The 13,915-nt window shown below is 34.4% G+C and overlaps 1 protein-coding gene across 2 annotated transcripts in view; it reads left to right on the top strand.

The window, feature by feature from the left end:
- Positions 1 to 13,915, top strand: part of LOC140441695 (WD repeat-containing protein on Y chromosome-like) — a 40,913-nt gene that overhangs the window by 21,923 nt on the left and 5,075 nt on the right. For both annotated transcript variants that reach the window (XM_072532579.1, XM_072532578.1), the window contains 4 exons: positions 3,783 to 4,144; positions 7,070 to 7,368; positions 11,462 to 11,761; positions 12,644 to 12,890. In XM_072532579.1, coding sequence (XP_072388680.1) covers positions 3,783 to 4,144; positions 7,070 to 7,368; positions 11,462 to 11,761; positions 12,644 to 12,890 — 1,208 coding nt within the window. The remainder of the gene's footprint in view (positions 1 to 3,782; positions 4,145 to 7,069; positions 7,369 to 11,461; positions 11,762 to 12,643; positions 12,891 to 13,915) is intronic.

Genomic DNA, 13,915 nt, shown 5'->3' with positions numbered 1-13,915 from the left:
TCTGTGCATTCTGCAGTAGAAGATGTTGTAAAAAATCAAATGTCATTGATGAGTGCGTCCAAAAAGCATGGTGTAAGCAAGTCGGCTCTACAGCGCAAAGTAAAGAAGTTCAAATTAGCTAATGAAGACAACACAAATGATTTTGAATATGGACGAACCCATGGTTTCAAAATAAAATTAACAAGTAGAGAGGAACAGCTATTGTGCGGGTACATAATTCAGGCTTGTGAAATGTGCTACGGCTTAACATTAGTACAAACGAGCTGGAGTCGAATGGTTAAATAATTTTAGGAAACGACACCCTATGTTATCGCTTCGAAAACCAGAAGCAACTAGCTTTGGCAGGGCCACTAGCTTCAACAAGCATAATGTGGCTACATTTTTCACAAACCTGAAAGTGTGATAACGAAACATAATATCCAGTCGAATCAGATATACAATTCCCACCAACGTGCATAAACCCGAGAAGGTACTTGCTAGCATATAGCTGGCACAAAAAGAAATTGGAAAAGTGGCAAGCGCTGAAAGAGGCACATTAATAACAATGTGCACTGCAATATGCACTAATGGGACTTTTGTGCCTCCATTCTTTGTATTCCCGAGGAAAATATTTAAGCCTTTCATGCTTACTGGGGCTCCTCTAGGATCAGCCGGTGCAGCGTTTCCCTCTGGTTGGATAACGGGAGATAATTTTTTGAAGTACATAGAGCACTTTATCAAACACGTGCGATGCAGTAAAGAATTCCCAGTTCTATTAATTCTTGACAACAACCATGAGAGCCGTTACGATTTTTATGTGTTGAATCTGTGTAAAGATAATGGGATTATTTTATTGATAATTGATATTGCCGCCCCATTGCAGTCATAAATTAAAACCGCTCGACGTGAGCTGTTTCTTTCCATTTAAAAGATATTATAACCAATGAGTTGATGACTGGATGCTAAATCATCCTGCCATACCTATGGGCATTTATGATGTTTGTAATGTTGTTCGTACCGCCTACCCTAAATCATTCACTCCTGTCAACATTCTCAACGGATTTAAAAAAAACAGGCATAAAACCCCTGAATTCCTAAATTTTTTCAGATAGTGATTTTATGTCCTTTTATGTCACAGAGAGTCCCGAAAAAAATGAAAATGGTAACGAACATAAGGCTAACGAAAGTGTTCAGGATGTGGAAGATGTTCAGGATGTAGATGTTCAGGATGTAAAAGAACCACGACATGTCAGACCAATTAATGACCCATCCAATATAATAACCCGGTCCATAGACGTCCCTGGGACGAGTGGTCCATAGTGGGACTTGTTGAATAACATTTATTATAAATAAAGAATTACTTGAAATTATTATTAGTTTGCTTCCTTAAAGCGATACCCATGCATAGGTACCCTTACTATAATTTACAAACGCTTAATCACGGTGCTATACACTTTTGAAGAAAAAAAAACGTCCCACAATGGACCAGTTTACCCTACCTATGTGTCAATGTCTTTAACGTAAATAAAGATCAAAGTGTCTGGACTTTTATTTATAGTTCAAATATTCACTAACAGATACAGCTAGATGGAAGTGCCATGTAAATCCTTATAAATTTAATTTTCTAATTTTACAGGTCAGTCAAAGGGAACCTATTTTAATTTTATATAAAATATGCCAATATAGAAAGATACTAGTAAAAAAACATGTATTATTGTAAACAAACTCGATTTACTATAAAGTTTAAAAATAACACAAATATTTTTACTTGAAGTCTTTTTAATCGTTTAATTCTAAATTTTTTTAGATCCTTGTGGGTTTTTTTGCTTTTTTTAATTTCTTTTGGATCCTTTATAGACTAGGATATTTGTATTAGAAAAGTATTAAACATTAAAACGGTTTTTATCGGAGAAAACGTCGTGATACGTCCCGTTATCCATTACAATGACACTTTTTGGAGGCAAATTTGGCAACACTTTCTTTTCAAACCATTCCTTAAACAAGTTACTCGTCATATTTTCATGGTAATCCAGCTTTAAATCTTTAATGTTTTTTGCCGATAGTAAAAAACTTTCTCCTCCAAGCCAGCCATTTTTGGATCCAATGTTCAGAATAATTATTCGCTGACCTCTATTAATTGGATAATGGGGTGCACACTTATTGGAGTCGTCTGTCCAACCTTTTTGTGCAGTATCGTGGGTATGGAACCATGTTTTATCCAGATAAAATATCGGTCTTCCTTCATCTCTAAATTTAGATATAGTATCCAAGTATTCGTTTCTCCAGTAAATAAGTCGAGAGGAATCCATTATTGATAATCGCTTATTAATTTTCTTGTATCGAAAACCAATGTGATTCAAAAACCTTGCGATAGGTAATAGAATTGTCTTTAACAAGTTGATCGTAGATCATACTAAGCGTTGGAACTAGGTTCTTTGTATAGAAATTATAAACTGCTCTTCTAATTACCTCAGCGTCTTTTTCATTTACTGCTTTATATGTAGAAAAGTCACTCCGCTTTTTACGCGGTTGAATTCTATCTATAACAATTTTCCACATTGTTTTATGTGGCATCCTTGTCAATCCAGATAATGCCTTGATGAGAAATTTACCGTCTTCTGGATTTGGATTATCTTCTTTTACTGTTTGATAAACATTCCTAATAATTTCTTTGGCATCATCAGATAATAAGAAAATAAGAAAATAACTGCCTGAATTTGCATATGTCAAACTTAAATATGTTTGTCCCCTTTCATAATGTTTCATAAATTATGTTTTCTAGATAAATAAATGATACCTAATTATACCTAAATACCTATTAGCACGAGAATTATAATGTATAAAGCTATAGAATAATAATAAGAGGTATACTTTATATTTAACTAATATACTCGCTAATGATTTTTAAATTTTCTTTTATTTAAAGATAAAAAGCTTCATTATCGAAAGTCCATTTTATTTAAAGTGAAAACGACATAATAATATTCTAACTCCATAAAATTCAAGTAATGAGCCCGTTGAACATGAAAATTGTTTGTGATCTTTAATAATAATTGATTCCAAGAAACTTAATCAGATGAGTAAGTAAAAATGACGTTTAATACGAAGCATTGTGTAGAAATTTTAATTTTAACAATTTATTTGCACTGATAGGTAACGAGTCAGTTCTGTAAATAATATAAAGTCCGGTCCTAGTAAGCTGTTCCAAAACTATTGCTACCCGTCGCAAAGACAATTGAGGGATTAGTAACATCAATAGGTGTTGTTCATTATTATAATACTGCGGTCGACTGGGTCATCCCACCAGCCTCAGATCAAATTTCTTATATCTTGAACCAAACTATACGTAGGCGACGTTGTCGAACAGAAAAAAATTTTAACTAAAAACTAAAACTGAACTAATAATAAGCTTTCAAGTACAACTGCGGTTATATATTTTTTTATTACAACATAGTCGGGAAACAATCAGTATAAAATTAATTCTACAATCATTTTTAGGATTGTTACTTAAAGTGTTTTGTCTCAGATCTCGAAGTGAAATGAAGAAATTTAATATTTATTTAACATCTGTTCACGCTGTGCTTTGGTTTCACTTGAACAAGAGAGATGAAACATCTCAATCCGTGCAGAGATAATACGAGCATATCTTGCATAGCTTGGTTACGTTGCGTACAGCTCCAGGCACTTTGTGTAGTAAAACAGATCTTTAAAATAATATGTTTGAACATTCTCGTAAAACTTTAATTTTCAATTGACTTTGGATATACTTTAAGCTTTTTCTGTTTAAAGTTTATACTTTTTAGACTGTTATAACATGTGGTTTAGACAGCTATATAATTGTTTGGGATCCTTGGGATGGAAGACGTCTTTTAGTGATAAAAGATGCACACACTGTTATGTTACATGGAGAAATAAAGCCAGTTGAAATAACTGCGGCTACTTTCGATCCAGGCTGGCAGCGATTGTTAACAGGAGCACATGACGGCACACTGAAAATTTGGAATTTTAACACTGGTACTTGTTTGAGAAATATGAAGATCGAACAATGGTGTGAAGTCCAATCCGTCATTTGGGTGAAAGGGCGAATATTGGCTATTGGCTGGAACCGAAGAGTTACTGAGTTCGCTGATACTAATGAAGCTGACTCACCTGGTGGTGCATTTTGGTAATACATTTTATTATTCAATATATACACAACTAACATATATATACAGTGGAGCGTCGATAATCCGAACTAATTGGTACAGGGGTAGTTCGGATTATCAAATTGTTCGGATTATCGAACATATGTTCAAAATACAAAGCTCATAAACATATTACATATGTACATACGTTTTAGTTTCAAGGAATAAACATCTGCATAATAAACAAATATATTGTATGTATTTCTGCATAAACAAAACAAAATATTAAACTCTAAAAAGAATATGTACATAGATACTCGTATAGTACATAATATGTACTGTGAGAAATCAATAGATACATATGTAATAAGTTTAATTTATTATATGAATATAATCTCACGCCGAAACCAGTGGAGGGGAGGCGAGTAGAAAATATAAATATGGCCTCCGCAGTACAACGCGCCGTCAGTTTTAGCTTACAAGCGAAGCAGTTACATCTCCAGAAGATGCCGAAGTTGGCAAAAGTCGAGAACTAATCTTAGAAGACAACGGCCTAATAGCCCGAACAAACAATTTGACAAGTTAGACGATGGCCGTGACAGCCTAACGCATTTTATCACTTCATGGAGTGGTTTTCTAAGATATTTATACCTGAAGTAAAGAAACACAGGGAGACAGAATAGAAGAAAAGAAAAGCTTATTGACAATGCGCTGATTCATCCTTAATTGGACCGTTTAAATGCAGTTGACGAAGATTTTGAGGTGATGTTTTTTCCCCCCAATATAACGGCTCTTTTGCAACCAATGGATCAGGGAATCACTGTTAAATGTAAGAAATTGTACCGAAAGCAAGTGTTACAACGTTTGCTTATCGCTGAATGAGACGAAGATAGCGTGATCACTTTTTCGAAACAGTTAAATTTAAAAGACTGCTGTCATATGCTAGCTGACTCATGGGACAATTTGACTAATGAATATTTAAAAATGGATGGAATAAATTATAGAAAACACAAGATGACAAACAAATCGAAAGCCTTCAGGGCGAAAATATGACAGATATCGCTGCAATGTGTCCAAATATACCTGGGTTCGAAGAATGTGACGAACAGGATGTTAATGAATGGCCCGAATTCGATCATAATCTACAAGCAGTTACATCACCAGAAGATGCCAATCCCTAGTGTTGACGAAACGTCGAGAACTAATCTCAGAAGACAACGGCCTAACAGCCCGAACAAACAGTTTAACAAGTCACTACATGAAGATTTCCGAATCCATCCAAGCACTTTTTTGTCCTCTACATGTGACAGGAAGACATACGATGTTTTTGAAGCAACACGTATTCTTGCTTTTGCCTATTATCAGCAAATGAAGAGCATGCGTGCCACTTGCGTTTGAACATACCATGGCTGTAATTCTGTCCTTGCTCACTTTATAACCAGGAGCTTTTTTTTCTCGACGAGATGCGAAAGATTTGCTTGGGAGATCACGCCAATTTATACCTGTTTCGTCAATTATATTTTATTTTAAATACTTCTGCTGCAGTACTGTGACCCGACAGAATTTCTCCTTCAATTTGAAGTTCTTTAATGCTGTGTCGCATTTAAAAAATTTTTAACCATCCGGTACTTGCTTTGAAGTCGGTGGGCCCGTTTAGCTTTTTATTTACTTGTAGGGCTTTTTCACAGAGGAGTGGGCCAGATATTGGTTGGCCCAAACTACGCGTCTGAGTAAACCATAAATAAACGCAATCTTCCAACTGTTTTGTGAAGTTTTTAGCGTTTTCCTACATTTTAGACCATCATCCGAATCGAGTTTTGTCGTATAATGTAGTATATATTCCCGTTTGTTTTTAATATCGGAAATTGTAGCCTTCCCTACTCCATAAAACCTGACTAGGTGTGCTCCAGAATCTCCCTTTTCCAGTCGATTTAAATTCTCAATTTTTTTTTCGATCGTTAGGGTTGTATGTTTTCTTTTTCTGCTCACTGAATCAGCCATTATGTATGTAGTAGTTTTTTTTGCAATAACAAATCACATACACACACTCACACACAACAAATGAAGTTTTCACAAATTTAACACGTGAACTTGTCTAAGCAGGAATCAACAATGCACACACATTACAGCGAACAACGAGCGACTAGTAACACTGTAACACATCACATTAATACATAACACATGTTTATTGCGATATTGCGGACTCCGACGGAGTGAGAGGCATTACGCGCGGTTGCCAACTTTAAATATCGCAACGAGGTGCGTTTGCAGTCGAGAATTTTTATTTAATTTCATTTCACGATCAAATTTTTTAATGTTATAATTTTTTTGCGTTTGGATTACCAGTGTTCGGACTATCGACGCTCTAGTCTACTTTAAAACTTGTATATCCGAAAATATTATAATTCAAAATGAACTGTTCTTATCTGTTATCACATATCTAAAATTAAATTATTTTATATAGGTCTTACAGCCTTGTAACATATCGCCAAAACATATTTCGCGCTTAATGCGGCCCTAGTATATTTCGTTATTAAATAAAACAGAATACGTATCTGCATCATGCTTCTTTGTAATCCACATTTTTAAATTTACTATAAAAAAGAGTCGAAAAATAGTTCTTTAAAAGTCTCTTAATAAATCTCACAAATTGTTTTCAATATACACCTGCATCTGAGACTTATTTCTTTTCTACAGCGGGGCCTTCACGTTCCAATATTTAGTCCGACCAACCTTTGAAGTTGGATCCGATATCGTATCTGACAATTTTCGATAAGAAAATGCTTGCCCTGGCCTTCCTCATCGCTAAACATACACCTTTTTGTTAATACCTCTTCTCTGTTTGCTATTTAACATACAAACAAAAAGTACTATGTCTATAATGTAGCCCATGCATCTCCATACGATTTCTGGACTAATCGTGGTATTTTATTTAAGTTTTAAAATAATTTTTGCTTTCCGTTTAGCAAAAATTGGGATCTTAGGCATACTGAAGATATAAGCTCGGGAGTGGTGAGAATTCCAGAAACATTAGCTACAAGCTCTTATGTTGGAGAATTAATTTTTTGGAGACTTGAAACTGGCCAACCTTACAAGAAATTTAACGTTTCCAAGCCAACTATAAGAATAAAATTATATTACCAATTATCAAAATCCAAAGAAAAAGCTCAAGAAGAAATGCCTTCGAGAAGGGTATCTTCAATCCCCCAAAAAAGAAGAACATCAATAGTTTCGTCACATTTATCTATAGATTCGGCACTTGCAGGTAACAAATTTTGAGATTAAATTTATTTACTAAATTCAGTATTTTGTTTTGAATTTAACATAATAAGTACATATTTTGAATATACTACAATATATTTTAGTTTAATAGTATTAATGCATGACTTTTTAGCCAACCTTATATTATTTCATACTTACATTATTATTATTTATCATTAACCTGTAAGCGTTACTGCTGGACATAGGTCTCCCACAGCTCTTTCCATCTGTCTCTGTCTTGCGCGGCTTGCATCTACATATTGCTGACATGGTTCAGGTCATCAGTCCATCTAGTTGGTGGACATCCTCTGCTTCGTATTGTTTCTTGTCTTGGTCTCCACTCTAAAATACGTTTTGACCATCGGTTGTCTGATAATCTGGCGACGTGTCCTGCCCAATTCCATTTTAACGACGCGATTTTTTCGATAGCGTCTGTTGTTTTTGTGCTATGACGTATTTCTTCGTTTGGGATTCGGTATGTCAGAGGGACACTCAACATCTGGCGTTCCATAGCCATCACAGTCACGCGAATCTTATTCACTACCTTTTTTGTGAGTGTTAATGTTCCTTCCGCTTCATAAGTGAGTACAGGTAACACACATTGGTCAAAGATTTTCCTTTTGAGGCATATGGGTAGATCCGATTTAAATACATAGTTTAATTTACCAAACGCTACCTAGGCGTTTGCCTTAATCCTATGCGAGATGGGAGCTCACATGTCTGGTTATCTCTGCCCAACCGAATTTCATGTCCTAGGTAATATACGATGTAGTCCACACAATATCCCTTCCATCAACAGCAATATTTTGATTTAGCACCAGATTAGTCATTATTAGCGTCTTGTTCATATTAATCTTTAGTCCGACCTCCAAGGAAGCGTGATATAATTGTTCAAACATTATTATTGTATCATCCATACGATCGGCTATAAGGGTGATGTCATCTGCAATTCTCAAATGACTGAGCTTCTCTTCATTTATATTGATACCATGCTCGTTCAGATGTGCCTTCTTACAAGTATGTTCTAAAAGCCTCGTGAATAGCTTTGGAGAGACTGTGTCTCCTTGCCGTACTCCTCGCTGTATACAGAATTTATTTGTTTCTTATTCACATAGTCTTACACTAGCTGTGGCATTTTGATAGATACATTTGATTATGTTAGTGTAGCGATGGTCTATTCAGCATTTTGTCAATGCTTTTTTAACATTTTCTGATAACTTATGGTATCGAATGCTTTCTCGTAGTCGACAAATATCAGTGTCAATGGTTTGTTGTATTCTGCAGACTTTTCTATCAGGTTCTTTATTACTAGTAAGTTGTCGTTAGTATTGTATCCCGATCTAAATCCAGCTTGTTCTCTAGGCTAATAGAAGTATAATTTAGCGTCCAGTCTTCTTTTGATAATTTTCGTGAAAAGTTTATATACGTGTGAAAGCAAATTGATAGGACGGTAGTTTTTTAAATCTGTTATGTCTCCTTGCTTGTGTAATAAAGTAAGGATTATGCATTATGCATTATTCCATTGAGAATGAGTTTTTCCTTGGTAGATGCATTTGGTGAAAAGCTTGGTCAAAGCCTGGATAATTTTATTTCCACCTAGTTTGATCGCTTCGATTACTACTCCGTCATCGCCAGGGAATTTGTTATTTTTTGCTTTCCGTAGGTGCTCTCATACATTTTGCGATAAAAAGATTCGACAACCTAAAGGATCATGGTTCTATTGTCGTCTCGATGGGGTAACATGACGGTAAAACCGTCTCCCACCGTACACTCTGCTCTAGGATATCTCGTGAATTAGGTGTGCGAAACACCTTAGGCATTTATCCCTTTTTCAAGTCGGGACGTTGAATTGTTTTTCGAAGGATAAAATAAAACTAATTCGTAGAAGGCGAAGACAAAGCCTCAGAGTTTAAGGTAGGTGGAGCAGAGCCCCGCTAGTCGGCTCCCTAGAGTTTAGGGTTCTAGGAGAGACCGAGGTAGACTGTCCCTTGGTTTGGAAATCAACTAATATTTATACATAATATTTTACAAGATTCCAAACCAAAAGACCAATGAGAAAATAGGAAAAGGAAGGAATGCGGGGCGATTCGCGCCAAAAGTGCTGATTAATATACAGTTATATTTTATTTTTGAATTTTATTTATCCATGAGTGTTGCAGTTTTGCAACGATATATAAACATTTATATAACATTAACAGACTTTGTGGTAGTTTTGATTCTCCCCGTATTTCAAGATTCCATGTACAAAGATGAAGCTGTGTTAAAGGCTAATTTCCAAGACGAGCCATCTGTGAAATAACACCAGACGTGTGTGTGAGATAAGGGACGAATTCTGTCTACAAAATCATGCTCGAATTTTATCTCTCAAACCACACAGATGTGTGTGTGGGTTAAGTTTACTTGAGACACTTTGCTTCGGTCTTGTGACCGACACGTCGTTTTATGCAGTTGTGGTGGAGGCTGGTCCATTATCAACTTTTTGTGGTTCCTGTACGTCGCTGAAGACGTTTTTTTCTCGATAGCGGTTGGTGTTATCATTTCATTGAGTAAAGCTGACTTTACATTTAGGAGTACTCGGATCCGAGTAGCTCGGATTTGAGTTGCGAGTAGAACTGCGATCGTTTACATTAAATCCGAGCGATCATGAGTTGCTATCATCAAGTCCTCGTAGACACTTCGTCTCAGGACCAGTAACTTCATGTGGAGTCATACGTCGCCATGTTATCATATCCACTGGTAACTCTAACATCTTAAAATATAATACCAAATAATGTAAACCAAATTGTAACAGATAAATTCTAACGGGTTTTTACCCTGATATTTAGTGGCTCAAAACATGTACACCTAGACACTGATGATGGAACATGGTTTCCGAAAACGTTTTGTCTTCATGACATAGCCCGTTTGGGTTTTTTAATTTATATACCTTTTATAAAGGATTTTTTACTTAAATTCTTTTGATAATGTCCCGATACTCCTTCAGTTTCACATTCCATAGACATTCAAAAGAACGGTAAAGATCGATAAATTGATCCATTTGATCTGCAGAAAATCTTAGTTCCGCCATTTTTAATTTGGAATTTCTACCACTTTGACGCTCACTCGTATAGAACTCGTACTGCTACTCGGTTTGCGTGCAACTTCAATTCGAGCTCGGATCCGAGTGACAAGAGGCTCCAAGTAAACGTTTATACTTCCGAGTTGCACTCCGAGTAGAGTAACTCGGATCCGAGTACTCGTAAATGTAAAGCGGACTTAAGGTACAATACACCATTTATCTTGTTGCTGCATATATCAAGTACGTTTACTTGGTATATAGATTTCATATTTGTTTAGAACTTTATCTCAGTTATGCCGCCATCGCGATTGAACATTTTGCATTTGTTTTGTTTTATTTACTGTATCCTATATTTGTATTTTGTTAACACCGATTATATTTCACGTGTGATTTGTATTAATAATTGTATTAATTATTTGTATCCGCATTATTAATTTGTTTGCATAACGTTGACATATGTATCCGTAATTAGGTTGTTTTTTTTTGTAATATTATTAATTTGTCTTTTATTTTTTTATGTATAGTATGTTTGCGGCTATGGTAGATTTGTCTTTTAGCTGTTAAATACGTCGTAGTTGTCGTTTTGTTGTGTGTGTCGTTTCATATTAACTAATATTTAAGTTTGTATAAACTCTTGTTTAGTTATAAATGTATGTTTGGTTATGTATATTTATGTGTGATTTCACTTATTTTTAAAATAGAGTTTTATATGGTCCTCTGGCTGTCATTTTTTTTATTTTAATATATATACCCAATGCGAAAGAGAGAAACCAGCGAGTTCTAGATTAAACAAAGATCTTCTCTTCCCTTTCTGATGACCCAAATTGTTATACTGAGGACATCGTATGTGCAGAACGCAACAATGAGCTTCCTCTGAGTATTGGTTTTTGCATTTCTGTGATTGAATGACGTATATTACTTTTCCTATTTCTGATAGTAATATGGTTGTATAGCAGATTCATTTTTCCATTAAAAAAAACTTTGGTGGATTTCTTTTAGAAAACAAGCTAGTTCTGAATATTGTATATTCTTATTATAGGTCCTGCAACTCTCATTAAAGATAGCCGAACTCCAAAAGATCGAAGAGTTTCAAGCGTCAATGTACCAGAAGAAATATTTCATCTAAAGAAATTGGCAATCCATACTATGTTGTTCTTAAATGCCAGAAAAACTGATCCACGTATAGGAACGTTACTTGTAGCTTTAGAAAACGGCTTTATACAAGTTTGGAGTCACCATATCGTGGGAGGATTTATTACAAGTTTTTCAGCAATTCACAAAGCTGGGGATTACGTTATATCTATGACAACCGACGAGAAAAATGAATTTTTATTTACAGGTGAACTTTTCTTCTTTCATTACCATATCTTACCATACCATATCTACCAAAGTAGTCGTTACGTCATGTTAGGGGCGCTTGTGCGACCTGAAAACCCTAACACTAGACCTTAACCAAAATGTTACACGAATTTTACTTTTTTAATGAGTTTGAATCATTTCAACTCTTGACTTCCTGCTTATAGGGTTGATGTAGGGTATACACAAGATTTTTCAGATCGCAGTGTCGAAAGGTTTACGAGTCCAAAAGAATCCTTTGAAATCTACAACCTACTGTAATAATAAATGGGTTAATAATATGACAATGTGCCTTTTGGATTTACTTCGCAACTGACGTTATATTAAAACATTTTTTTTTTCATTATACGGTTATACCAACTAACAATTATCTTTGAAATCACGTATATTAAGCGAAACATATTTGTAAACACAATACTGACCCACGTTAACGGTTGTGAAGCAATATTGTAATTATGATTTTTACTCCTAAATTTGTACTTTGTATTTGGATTTATATATCGAATTGTCGTAAATAGCCGTGCTTTACCAATGTCAGTATTTGGTTGAATATCAACTCAGGTTATTGAGTTCGAGAGTTTATATGATAAATTATTCATATTTTTGTAAGATTTTTCTGTTTAGTAATTAGGGGTGAATTCCCTTAACACACAAGCATAATAAACTGCCTTAAGCGCCTCTTGAAGAAGCTACTGACAAGGGTAACTAAACGTTGAGATGGATCCATACAAGAATTTTCCAAATATGACCTAGTTCAAATCAGGAAGTTGTTTAGTTACGTGTTTTAATTCATTTAATTACATTTTTTTAATTCAAATGAAAGAAATATTTCTTCTAGGAAATAAAATATTTCAATTCGTTTCAGGCACTACTGTTGGATACATAAAAATCTGGTTACTAAAGAACTACTGCGTGTTAGATGAAGACAAAGAACATATTTGTATGCCTATGTACAGGCTCAAGTTTCCTTTTATGTGGGGCGATAGATTTGTTGGCAGAGCTCGAAGAATGCAAAAAAGCCAACCATTTCCTATTCTTTTAAATAGTTTTAAAGGTCACTTTATGCCAGTGTCAGGAATTTTGTACATTGAGGAGTGCAAATTAATTATAAGGTAGACCAAGTTTAAAGAAATTTTATTTAATTATAATTTAAGTGTTGCTTTTAAAACTTATAGGTATATTTATTATCACCCATCCATTAGATGGTTATATATTAGCTTGATCAAATAAAAGAGAATATAGGTTGAAACAAATTTTATACAGTGCTAATTAAAAGTCTGTTCTCCCCTTCGTATCTTTTGAACAGTTATACTTATAATAGTGAAATTTGGAAGGAGGTAATAAACAGGCATAGGCTTCTTAACTAGTCATAACAAGTGACGTATAAGTGACAGATGACGTTACAGTGCTACTGTGACAGATAATTTTAAATAGGACCTTATAGCAAGTGATACTGCGTTTGAATAATGTTAAAACCACATACCTATTCAACCATACTATTTGAGGTTTAAGCTTATTTTGACGAATCAATTAAATAAACACTAAAATGGTAGTTTCGCATTTAATTAATAAATATTAAAACCTCCGTATCTGGTTACTTGTCAAAAAGTTGACATTTTTCAATTCTCTAATTTTTTAAGTAAATCTCAACTTTTTTGACAGTTAACCAGAGGCGAATGTTAGAATATTTATTAATTAAATGCGAAACTACAATTATTTTAATATACCTATTCAATCATACTAATTTTGTTTGGATTTAAGATGGTTTTGACGAATAATTTAAATAAATACTAAAATTCTAATTTCGCATTTAATTAATAAAAATTCTAACGTCCGCCTTTGGTTATTTGTCAAAAAAGTTGACGTTTCTCAATTCTCTAGTTGTTTTTAGTTTGAAAAAGCGTTTATAGCTCAATACTAGTTTCTGTTTCTGCTTAGTTTAGTCAATTCAAGTTTAGTCAAGTTGTTTTTAGTTAGTTCTTCTTAGTTAATATTTAGTTTAATTATTGTTTAATGAGACGTTTCAATTTTTACATAGGCAGAATGGTACGTACTGTAGCCGACAAAGAAGCAATTGTGTTGATAATAATTTGTGAATGTGGAAATAATTTCCATGCAGAGGAACGTTTTTTTAATG

This window comes from Diabrotica undecimpunctata, chromosome 5 (assembly GCF_040954645.1).
Source record: "Diabrotica undecimpunctata isolate CICGRU chromosome 5, icDiaUnde3, whole genome shotgun sequence".
In the NCBI taxonomy this organism is placed as follows: domain Eukaryota; kingdom Metazoa; phylum Arthropoda; class Insecta; order Coleoptera; family Chrysomelidae; genus Diabrotica; species Diabrotica undecimpunctata.
Note: the sequence above shows the minus strand (reverse complement) of the source record. Positions and strands in the feature narration are given on the sequence as shown.